This window comes from Pollachius pollachius (genome assembly GCF_949987615.1).
Source record: "Pollachius pollachius genome assembly, chromosome: 18".
NCBI classification, from domain to species: Eukaryota; Metazoa; Chordata; class Actinopteri; order Gadiformes; family Gadidae; genus Pollachius; species Pollachius pollachius.
Window position 1 is genome coordinate 7091510 of NC_136951.1, and position 13185 is coordinate 7104694.

The window sequence follows — 13185 nt, forward strand, 5'->3', positions numbered from 1 at the left end:
GAAACTGCAAAATAGCACCAGGGAACGTTTGCGCCAGAACACGCCTCCTCCTTTTGCCGAACCGCCCCTTGGGGCGCAAGATCATTCCCCCATTTACCGACGCATGGCGCAGGAGGGAAAAGAACGCTCTGCCCCAGTTGCAAACTATCAACGACACATGCGCCAGTGATTAAGTCAATTGCACCGGATGCAAGATAGGGCCCACTGGGTTAGAACCAGAGGGATAGAGAGATATGGGGATAGCATGGAGAGAGAGAGACACAGGGTTAGAACCAGAGGGATAGAGAGATATGGGGATAGCATGGAGAGAGAGAGACACAGGGTTAGAACCAGAGGGATAGAGAGATATGGGGATAGCATGGAGAGAGAGAGAGAGACACAGGGCCCTATCTTGCAACCAGCGTAATTGACTTTCTACACCGACGCATGTATCTTTGCTAGTTTGCAACCGGCGCAAGCCGATTTTCCCCCGCAGCAATCCTGTGCCACTAAACTTGCGCCCTCAGAGGCTTGTTCCGGCGCAAATGATACATGGTGCTATCTTACAGACCGATAAAGCAGTTGTGCAACTGGCCGACAAATACCTGGTCTAAGTGCACTAGCGGATAGCGCAGTTGGTGTTGCTATTTTGACGTACCATGGCAGGTCGGAACTGCAACATAAGCTTAAACAACAGTAGGCTATACCCATTACATACATGCAAACGATTTTTTGAAATATTATGATGATGTGGAAACATTTTTTTTCCATAGGGGCTGCATGAATGAACACTGTTGTAGGCTATGCCATGCGTCAAAATAATAATAATAATAAAAATAATAACCTCGAGAAAAGTAGGCTATATCGCAGTCTTCCAAAACAAAATCTCATTTTATGGTAAATGATAACGTTGGTTAAATTATTTGGGAAAGAACAGATGATAAAGTGGTAAGTTGTATTCAAATCAATGCATCTGCATACACCATACAGAAAACACATATCTTTTTGACACAGACATCATGTACAAGCCCATAACTGCAGGCGCACGTGTGGGCCTCCATCTGTTTAAACACACGCAAACTGAAAACGTAACGTATAATACAGTCCATGGCAATGTACATTAACAGGGGAACACATGCATATTAGGAACACAAGTCGATAACGATAATGTATACAATACTGGTAAGAAACTATGTGTGTTAATGTATTGCCGCATATCATTAAATAGACCAACAGTTGCGGCCACGACTCAGTTTTTCGGAAGCTGTAGAAGAAAACGCTATTGCGAATTAGGCCATATTATTTGGCAATAAACTGAGCCATTTGAAGTTTGAAATTCATGTGGTCATGCATCTGTCTCATCGGAGTCTTCAAACGCGCTGTCGAAATATGAACTTGTCAGGTTCAAATGCGCTCATGGCTCTTAAAGGGGATGGGAGATGGCACTCTCATTGGTTTATTGCAGGTTACGCCCAAACCACACCTACGGGTATATATGTAAAAAGGGTTTCCCCAAAGGCTACTTTGGGGAAACCCTTTTTAGATTTGCGTCGGGCGCAAATCCAACAGCGGCAGAGACCCGCCGACAAAGCTACTTCCATTTTGCACTTCTCACTTGCATTTCAGACAGTTAAAATAGGGCCCACAGAGTTAGAACCAGAGGGAGAGAGACAATAAGGGAGACAGGGGGTTTGCATGAAGAGAGAGAGACATTATATACCAACTAGAAAATGGATTCCCTGCAGAAAATGCGGTGGGTGCTGTAGTAGGCCTACAAAGTGAGGTTGAAAAGATATTTTAATAAAGCCACAAAGATTAAGACATAAAGAAATGTTAAATGGCTTAAATCAAGTGAAGGGATTTGAACAAAAGTTCAAAAGTCTAAATGGAGTAAACAATGTAAACATGCACACCATTTAAGAAAATGTAAATGGTTGGAAACAAATAAAGTGACAGCTGAAGGAAAAGCGCAAAGCATTGCTAAAAATGCAGAAATATAAAATGAATTAAAGTGAAAAATCTGAAAGGTCAAATGTATTGCACTACTGGTGTGTGTTTTGTGTATTTGTGTGTGTGTTTGTGTGTGTGTGTGTGTGTGCGTGTGTGTGTGTGTGTGTGTGTGTGTGTGTGTGTCTATAAGAGTACAAGTGTGTAGATTTGTTAAATGGTTTGAACGAAGGTAAACGGTTGAAAAATGATTGAGTTAGGATGTCTTAAGAAGTATGAGTGTCAGAATGGGCAGACGTCTTCAATGAAAACATCTGAAAACGAAGCCGGTATGAAACTAAAACTGTGATTCTGAAGAAAGTTTAAATGATATCGAAATTCCGTTTAGATATTATTGAAGATACAAATACGTCGATTTGTTAAATGGTTTGAACAAAGATAAACGGTTGAAAATGTATTTAGTTACGTCTTAAACAGTTGAAGTACCAGACTCCCATGTTAAAAAAAAGATAGTATTTTAAAAGTAGAATATCTCAAAAAGTATAAAATATTTAAAAAATCGGAAAAGAAGCATGCGATTCCAAGCTATTCTGAACATTTTAAAATTTGAATTGGTGTCTCTAGGTGAAAAACTGCGGAAAGAGATAGGTCCCAAAGTTTGTAGAGAATAATAAAGAGGAAAGAGAGAAAGAAGAAAACTTTTGAAGAATATTAGGTGAGCGCTGCATGCAGCACTCACCTAATAAAGAGAGAGACACAGTTAGAAGGGGATGGAGCATATATCAAGAGAGATTCATAGGTAGAAGGAGAGAGAAAGAGTTAGAATGAGAGAGAGGGTAAGGAGGGTAGAGAGGGTCGGGGTAGGAAGGTTGAAAAGCATCGGCTGAAGACTGAGAGTAAATAAAAACTGTCGACACAGAGTAGGTGCACTCACTTTAATCAGTCTGATTAGACAGTTACCTCAGGGATAATTGAAATTCAAGTTCATCTAATCAAAACATCAAATTCATTTTTTTTTTTATTCTTATCAAATCTATCTATCTATCTATCTATCTATCTATCTATCTATCTATCTATCTTTCTATCTATCTATCTATCTATCTTATCATCTACCTCCGGTCGCGAAAGGGACAGTGGAGACACTGTGCCCTGATCAAATGTCACTTACCATTTTTTACGCAATTTTCACTTCATCACTTTATTTAGATGTACTGTACCTTAGTTAATTTATGCTGATAGCAATTGCTGCTACAATTTTTATCCCTTTTACCACTGTTACCACTTCATCCAGTCGCTCCTTATCACTTACTTAGTTTGTACTTATTTAATTTAAATTTATGCTGCTAAACTGCATGGTGTGTATAGTTGTATATTGTATATCTACGTTTAACTGCAATTTGTGTTGCACTTGTCACTTTTAGCTACTTGTTTCTTCTTTTCTACTATGTTACCTGTAAGTGCTTACTTTTGTTGCATTTAGTTAATTGTTTGATTTATTTTATGTTAGCCTTTATTTGATTTTATTTTATTTAGTTAATTTTTGTTTATGTTATGTTATCTTATTTTACTCTAACTCTGTAGTACATTACTTTACCACCATTGTTTTGAAACTGTTGCACAGTAATTTCCCTCGGGATAAATAAAGCTTCTTGAATCTTGAATCTTGAATATGGCCAAACATTGGATGACAAAACAAGGAGATACCACACATTTACTAGTTATCTTTCTGTTTGTGTTGTGTGTGTGTGTGTGTGTGTGTGTGTGTGTGTGTGTGTGTGTGTGTGTGTGTGTGTGTGTGTGTGTGTGTGTGTGTGTGTGTGTGTGTGTGTGTGTGTGTGTGTGCGTGCGTGCGCGCATGCTTGTGTGTTTTCGTTTGTCGCCGTGCGTGCGTGTGGGCGGGCCGCCGTGCGTGCCCACGCGTTGCCGCCAAGTAGGTCTGCCTCCTACTTGGCTGCAGACCAAATTTAAAAATCATAAATCAGAGTGGAAACTGGAAGGGGTCCAAGCGCTTCAGGGACTAAACCATATAACTCCCTCCGTTGCTCGGCTACACAGCCATCCCAAATAGGGCTCCGTATGCCTCGGGCCTTTATTCTGAATGAATCTGCTGACGCTGAACGTTAGCTGTCAGGGCAAAGCTAACAAACGGCAGGGTCCTGATCCGGACCAAACCGGTCATGCTCCCCTGTGTTTTGTGGGGCTAACGCTGTTCGCTACTCCTCCTCAGAGTTCAGCACTGTCCTGTGGCTCGTGGTTAGCCTGGATGTTATCTACCGGGAGCGAGGGATTGATGGGCTTGTAATAGCCGGGACCGGTGTAAAAAATGTCTTTGCATGATGACTAATAAAGAGGGAGAACGATGCCCTTGGGCAAGGCAGTTTTGTTTAAGTAAAGGATAGAACTTTTTGAATTTTATGATGGTATTGCAGAATAAATATCACATTTAATGTTGATTTTTTTAGCAGTATATGCAGAAAATGTTGGACGACGGAGCTTAAGTGTGAATTTATATGGAGCATAGTGAGAGTGAAAAAAAGCCCTTCACTATCATTCTCAAAATAATCTATGTGTTACCATAATTATAAAATTACAATTTTGAAGACATTTATAGTACCTATGACTTCGATTCAGAATAAATCTGCACCAAAACCATCATTGTTCCATCATATGTTATTGTGCCTTTCATAAGCGGATTGTTATAAGTGACTGTGGACATTGCCATTTGTGCGGAATGGAAACGGAATGTGTTGTAATGGAAATCATTGCTACTCTTTGTGTTGTTTTTGTTTCAAAATCCGTGAGTCCTAATTTGGATTGTTGAATCACAGCTTGGATAGTCCCACTTATGATGTCACCATCTAATTGGTTTCAGAAACCTCCCGCATTGTGAGATATTGAAGCATTTAATGGTGGCATTTTAGCAGGTAATAAAGTGAAGGAACCAAAGACGGTTGACACTTATAACAAGAATATTGGTGAGCAGCAAGAGAAAAATACATAATTCATGACCAAAGGTATGACTTTCTAGATAGAAAAAATGATTAAATAGCAGGGAAGTCGAAATGCAGCCAAGCTAAAAAACGTAGAGAAAGAAAATTAATTGTGCTTATGCTTATGGAATCCAAATGTCAGTGCAGTGCAATCGGGACTATCCAATTTCAAGTGTTATAAAGAAACCATAGATGTGGAAACAACAGCTTTTTTGAAGACCTTTTGAAGAACACCATATGCATCACAAAAAAATAGGTTACCAACATAATGTCCTGGGTGTAAGAGCCGGAGAAGAAATTGCACTCAGGCAATGCATTTTCAAGAGTCCCTCGCTCTGAATAAAACAATAGAAGGGGTCTATCCGAATCATCTCATAGCTCCACAATTTCATACGTCTCCATATTTGGCTGGAAGCTAGAGTGGAGCCACTTCAGTTTAGAGAGTTGCAGCAGCAATGAATAAAATATATTCAATAGAGACACAATATGCGCTGCTTAGGAAGTTCATGTATAAAAATGGGACAACATTGATAACAGAGCTGGTAGAAGCCCATGGTAAAATACGTCTCTATATGGTAAAAAGGCATCAAGAAGCTGCCACGGTGTCTCTCTTATTTAAAAGTTTTATTGAGAGGAAGCCTCAAACCTTCGGTATACTCACTACTCAATGGAGGAAGATATTTGAAATGTTTACGATGCAGCACAGCAAGTCCAAACGTACGTGACGTGAATCCAGCACATCCTTTAACATGATGTTCATTGTAACACTGGACACGGGCGGGGTCAGAACCACAGCTCAGGAACATTGCCAATACATCTGAAAGAGTGCTGAGATACTCAGCCGATAGATAGTTAGCTGATTCATGGAAAATGTAATGATTAGACTTTGTATAATTTATCATTAATTTCGAATAAAACAATACTATTATTATATCATTTTTCTGGTCATAACTTTTGGGAAGAATATAATGAATCTGCAGTTTCTCTTGCGTTGTCTGTTTCGGTCATTATAACACAGATAATCCTCGATGCTCCTCAGACCGATTTACGACATCACTTGTAATGTTAACTTGTGATGGCCCTTGCAATCAGTCCTGACATTTAGGGTATAAATCAGGGGTCTTCAACTAAAATTGAACAAGGTCCAGTTACTAAAAATTCCTTCCAAGAAAGGTCCGAACCTCTAACCTACCACCTCCTAATAGCCTACTTTTGTCAAATACAATCAACACAGCATATTTCCCTATAATTTCAGATGTATTTATTTTTAATTTCCAAATAGCTTACTTTTAACCATGAAAAACAAGTAAGACAAAGTAACGCATATTAACATTTAAAGTAAACCAAACAGGTACATTAGGCCTGCATTTCAAGTAAACATGAAAAGTGCATAAGGCCTACATGTCAAGTAAGCAGAACAGCTACACTAGGCCTACACTTCAAATAAACAGAAAGTGCATAAGGCCTACATTTCAAGTAAGCAAAACAGGTACACTAGGCCTACATTTCAAGTAAGCAAAACAGGTACCCCATCTGTAGTGACTGAGACTACCTTTTTTAGATCAATCCCCCTCTTTGACAGCATCTCCTTAATAGCCTCATAAATATCTTCTCGTCTTGCGTGTGTCTCAAGTGGTGTTAGACCCAACAGGCACTCACAGATCTCTTTCTTGTCTTGATGAAAAAATCGCACATAAACCAAAAGCTGGGCATTATCCGTTACATCTAAAGACTCATCAATGGCTAAGGATGGGGCACTCTGAACAGCCGCATCAAGCTGTGACAGTGTGTCATCTGATAACACTTCGGATTTTCTGGTTGTCGTTGCAGCTGACATTGGGATTTGCTTTATTTTTTCACACAATTCATCCCTTTGTTTAACTTCAAGTAACGTCTCGGCAGTGGCGTTCAAGCACTCCTTCACAACAGTCGCGTCACAGAAAGTTTTTTTATGTTGTTCCAAAATCCATGCAAGTGAGCATTCATTTGCACATTGCTGGCCTGTAAATTAGTGTGTGAAGACTCACTTAGACTCAGCTCGGATATTTTTCCTCGAAGGATCTGTGTTTGGATTCATAATGCCGCTTAATATTCCCACTTTTTATCAGCACCACGGTTTCAACACATAAAAGACACAACAAAGGTTTAGTACTGCCTTGCGGGAGAATGAACATCTATTGGTCAGTCCATTCATCTTTAAAATCTCTGTTTTCGTGGTCAACTTTCCTAATTTTCGAGCAAGCCATTTTCTCATTCCAAATTGCTCTTCCGGTAAAGAAACAATTTGATTGGCTATTTTTTGAGTGACGCTAGTACGCACATGCCGTGACAGACGGAGGGAGGGGGGGAGTTCGGTGAGTGCATGATCTTTGCTCTGTGAAGATCATTAGTTTTTGCTATTTTTATGCTGTACTACGGACTATTCATCCATTCAATTTGTATTTCATTGAGAAATGTCTTTATTAATATAATCATGCTTTTTATAGTGAAATATTTAAAAAATATATATATATATATAATTTTAAATTGCTCATGGGTCCGGATAGGACCGTCACTTGGTCCGGACCCGGACCGCGGTCCGCCGTTTGGAGATGCCTGGTATAAATGATTCATCAAAACACTAATCAACAGTGAAAAGAAGTGCAGTATTATAGAATAAAAAAAAAAAGTCAAGGTCGAGGCCCGGAAGAGGAGCTCAGCTTTAGCCCTTCCACATCCCAAGGCTGTGTGCTCCGATAAATAAGTTGTCACATACTGGAAAAGTGTTCACAGTTCACATGAAACCAATTTATCAATTATTACCCTTCTAAATTAGTGACACAGCTCTAACTTTAATTACCACTTAAATTAATCCTTTCTGTATAGTTTCACTTGTTAGGGCTCATCAAGCTTACAAAATGTTTTAGATTTGAAAGCACAGCGCTAAGTTCCTTTGCTTGTTTATTTAAAAAGTTGCAGTGATTACCTCGATTTTTTAAATAAGGCTTTAACTCTCCTATACTGAACACATGCTGAGTGATAAGTTCCATCTGACCCTTCGATAAGCTCCAGTCAATACCGTGACCAAACATTTGTGAACCTAAGCCCCTTTTGGATCCTCCTGTCCCTCTGGGAGACTCTACTCAAACAGCCAAGAGTCCTCACGCCTTGGCAAACAAGGGACAAGACTGGGGACAGCCCTGTGAACTCAGGTCTGGAACTATATGGATCTGAGGACGATGACTTCATGGAGCTGCATGATGTTTTCCCTCGAAATCCATCAATGTGATCAAACTTACAATGTCTGTCCACACTTGTGTGTGATATTAAAGGGTCTTCATAGTATCAATCTTTCATTGACTAGCCTTTAAAAGGCATTTAAAAATCAACCTTTTTGTGCCATCACAAGTGAGAGTGTCCAACCGTATCATGTGTGATGTTTGGATCAACCTACCAGCCTTTCCGGTGGACTGTACCAACTGGTTTGAAGGTACAGTGATGACTTATCACCCACACACCTGGTGGTGAAAAGCAGGGGGCCCTTTAAACTTGAGGCAATCACATCGCTGACATTGGTTTTCTCATTGGGAACAAAAATGTGTGAAAAGGGAAGGAACCACGGCCACTGATTAATAGTCCGGAGATGGACTCTTAGCAGAGAGGTTCACAGTCTGATGGGTTCATAATCGCCCATTACAGAGCAGTTTTAGAGAAAATGGAGACGTTGTTTGATAATCAATACAACTACAATTTCTAAGGGAGGCCATCAGAGGTAAAGGCTGAAATGCCAAGGAAGGACATAAAGTTTATTAGTAAAACCGACAGCTTCGCAATACTGACAATCTGCAATACCCTATCTCAGCAAGGACAAAACTTGCTGTGGACGTTTTGGATGAGGCTGTAACTGTTTTTTTGGGCAAACAGATATTTTCTGACCAAGGTGCTCCTGAGAAGGTCAGATCAGCCCGATTGAAACAGGGAAAAGACGTCACGTTCCACATCACAGCATCAGTTTATCCAAGGAACAGAAGGTGGAAGGTGTTGTGGTGTTTGATTGTGGAGGAGTGTACAAGGGAAGATCACAGAAATGACCACCTATTATTAAAACTGTCCTGACCTTACACGCCCCTTCCTGTGTACCCCAACAGGGGAGTGGACGGCTGACATTCAGGCCCTGGTCTACCAGGCTTTGGGTAAAATATCATGCCCACAACACAATTCTGAAGAAATAGCTCCTTTATTGTCTTGTAGACCAAGGCAACGTCAATACCATGCACGAGAAGAAGTAATACCCTAGTGCAGCTTTCTGTTGTCTTTTAACACAATGCATGCGGACCAGATGGAGGCACAGAGGGACAGACATTCATGTTTAGGTACCGGTATATGTCGCCTTACTGTCCAGAGGTTAATGCTACTGTTTAGGGGACCTACCCTTTTCCCCAAATTAAATACGTTGGCTTACTTACTACAAACCTTAAATGTTGGCAAACTCATTTATTGTTCTGTTTCTTTTCCATAACTGTAACTGTAAATTCATATATTCTAATTCACTGTCAGTGTCATGCAATGACAATATTAATACATGCATTCATATTTTCTTATGCGTTCATATTTTCTTTGATATTTTTGGATCTTATATTTTCAATTCATATTCTTTAGTTTTCATTTCTACCCAATTTTCTATTGTTTTTATTTCACACATTTCAGAATTTCTGACTTGATTTTTATATTGTTATTAAGACAAAGGTGTGGTTCCCAATATTTAAAAGACATAATATGTCTAAGTCACATAATATGTCATATTAGGATTAAAGAATTAAGAAAATTGATATATTACTAAGTCCAAGTTTTGTCGTGAAAAAAGATAAATATGACATTTTGTGCTTTGAATAAAGTCTCCAAACGTATTTCATTACAGCAGAGGGAAATCTTTCATGTAGTCAGCTTACTATTCGTATTTCAGAGTACCCAATGTCTTTGTAAAAGGCCCCATCATCTCTTTGAATAGCTTGGTTTATCCATGACCGCAAATACTTATAATCATGGGCATACAATACTTGCAGAGGGTCAGTTATATGTCAAGCTATTATTTCGTTTAATAAAGCTCAGGAAGCTGTAGATGGTAATACACATTTTTGTTGTTCACAAATCCACTTACAATGCAATGACTTATGTTGCTGTCCAGTCACTTAATGCTGGCCTCCGGACATTAGAACAAGCCTGTACATTGAATTTATGTTGGTGTTGCCTTACACCTTGCACTTCGTTCTGCAGAACAAAGATCATGACTTTAACAAGCCTTAAATATGATCAGAACCTGTTTTTACTCTTTATCAATAAACTTCTAGCCTGATCTGTCTTTATATAGCAGTATATGCTATAATTGATGGTGTGCTAAATTATTCAGAATAGATATTTGAGTGAATTATGAAGAAGATAGAACCCAGGGTTTGAATGACGCATTTTTGTTTGGTGGTTTGCTAAGAGCATTTGACTACTTCATAGCTATTTACTTTTGTCTACTCAACTTTTGTAAAGGAGCTCTGAAAAAACTATATATTTGTTATCGTAGAAATTAGCCTACTCGATAATGAGATTCTGCAAACTATGAGATAGACCATCAGCAGCTATTTGTATTGATGTAGCCTATTCCTTTATGTTTCTGCCTATTATAGGCAGAATAAAAAAATCAACATTCTGGCCACATCTAGACATCCCTTTTCCACGCCAGTTAAGCCATGGTTGGTTTTCATTTACCAGATGCGCCAATTATGGAAAGCCCAAATATAGTAAATCAATCATATTTATTTAGAATTGGTTCCAAAGGTCCACTCTCATAACATTGATCCAAGATGGGTGACTCTCAGAAATGCAATACAGAGGCCCCAAAAACAGCGAACCAAAATAAAATAAGAAAGCGAGTATATGGATTTTTATTTTGTTTTCTGTCTGTCTGAGACAACGGCAGCAAACAGCATCATGTTTCAGTCCTCTTTCAGAGGAACAGCCAGGCACCATAGAGGCAGACTAGTAATTCACAGGATGTACCTCACAGCTGCTGTTTGATCGCCCCGGGCTGTTGGGACTAGCACGAGGCGTTCACTTTGCTGTCAGCGTCCTTAAACCTCGGAAACAAAACACAGCACTGGATAAAAGATCCTCAGGGCTTTCACAAAGCTCTGGTGGCAACAGACCTGACCGGACTCAACTTGAAGAAGAGCTGTTATTTGCGGAAGCACTAAACACTATCACTATAATCGTAGTGAAAAATGTCAGGTATTTTAACATTTATTCCTAAAATGACTGTGTGATATGTTATTAAGTTAATGAGTAGACGGTTTTATCCAGATAGATAGTCATTAAGGAGCTGGTGGATGTAAGGCATTTTACTCAAGGTCAAAGTCGCCAACAGGTAGACAGAGGAACTTGGGGATTGATCACAGGACCTTTAGACTGGGTATCAGACACCTTCTCCCCCAGTAGTCAATAAGACATAATGCATCAATTGTATGTGTTCACACTGTGTTCATACTGGGGTTTGAGCCCAGGACCTTTCAACACCCTGACCACTAAAATATCCAACCAACCCCTAAGTAGTGACAATATCAAATTAATTCAAAAGAAAAAAAGCGAAAATACAAAATGTCTGTCGCCCCAAGCATGCGTACAGGCAGCGCCGCCGCTCCCACCCTGCGCTGTACTCGCTGCCCGTACGCCACCGCACCACACTTATGATTACAATAATCAGAATGATTCATTATTCAAATTTGAGATGAGGCCCAACTGCAATTGGCATCATTAATTACACCATTATATGCATTAGGCAAGTACAATGCATATTTGCGAAATAATAAAATGTATTATGGGCCATAATACATTTGGCCCATAATACCCCCCCTCCCCCCTCTCCATCGTCCTGTGGTGTCTTTGATTGCACCTGACAAACTCTCTTCAAATAGGCAACAGGAGTCAGGAACACACAGGCAAAGAAAGAGAAGTCTTGTGATCTTGTGTGAGGATGAGGGTATGGTCGAAGTCTGCAGGTGAAATCATGTCATAACTACTATTGGTTAATTATTTACGAACATTATTTAAGAACGTTCACATTTTGTATTTTTATGTAGGCTTTATAATTGATATATAATGGATTATAATGTTTAGATCTAAATTTTGTTTATTTAATTTACCTTGTTCATTTAAGGTCTTGTTTGAGTTGCATCCTATTCATTGTGTTTTCATTTGTATTATGAATTTAAATGTTGAAAACGTTTTTGTTATCATATCAAATTTGAATGATTAAGAGCTCAAATAATTATGTAATTGATGTATTTATACTAATATTTGTTCATTTTGGTTTACCTTTTGAACTATCTTCCTCAATGCCCAATTATTCCCTCTATATGCTAATTCATTTCCCTTGTGTTTCAAATTTGAGCATGTTGGAGGATCCCAGCACCAAGAACAAGATGATGACCTTTAAACATCTCCAAGCAGTTCAGTTCAACAAGATGAACCTTCAGTTACGCATTTGTGACTAATTAAACAGTTCTGTTTTTCTTATTTGAATTTACGCATATATATTTATTTAATTTGAAACGTCAACAGTAGCAACGTTCATAAATATATTTATCTTGTTTATTTATTAAACAAGACTGCACTTTCAAATACTTGTGTAATAAATACTGTATGAAGTAATTTTTTATTATAAAAACAAAAATTCATAGAAATATTTGTATATTTATTTTGGGGGGGAGGGGGAACAAATAAACAATCAGGCCTAGCAGGGCTGCCTCCGGGTTCACCAAGGACCTCGGGGATCGACCCCAGAACCGGCTGGCGGTTCAACACCTGAACAACGGCCCTATCCTGCCGGTTGCACACAAAGAAACACCGACAGCGGGGATTGACGTTAACACAAACCCCAGAAAACAAGCCCGGGAGTCAAGGCGACCGCCCGTGTGACCACGCTCCCACCCCAGGGCAGCGAGCTCACCTTCTTCTCGTCGCCGTCCTGCAGCAGCGCCATGTTGCTGCGCCGCTGGCTGTCGCTGCGCCGCAGGGTGTTGCTGCGATGCTCGGGGAGGTCGGGGGGAGGGGAGACCCCTCGGCCCTGGGGGTCCACCCAGGTGTACACGTGGTTGGTGACGTAGCCCCCCGGGATGCGGCCCACCGAACGCACGTGCAGCGACAGCTTCTTGGTGCCCTTCAGCACCTGAGGAGGAGGAGAGGGGGGAGGAGGGGAGGAGGAGGAGGAGAGGGAGAGGACGGAAGGGGGGGAAGGAGGAGGAAG

The 13185-nt window shown here is 39.9% G+C and overlaps 1 protein-coding gene across 1 annotated transcript in view; it reads right to left on the minus strand.

Moving 5' to 3' along the window:
* The window catches only part of whrna (whirlin a), a gene marked incomplete at its 3' end in the record, with an annotated part of 115930 nt that overhangs the window by 52147 nt on the left and 50598 nt on the right, over positions 1 to 13185 (minus strand). Inside the window, exon 2 of the mRNA XM_079755593.1 lies at positions 12889 to 13107. Within this exon, the coding sequence (XP_079611719.1) occupies positions 12889 to 13107 (219 nt within the window). The remainder of the gene's footprint in view (positions 1 to 12888; positions 13108 to 13185) is intronic.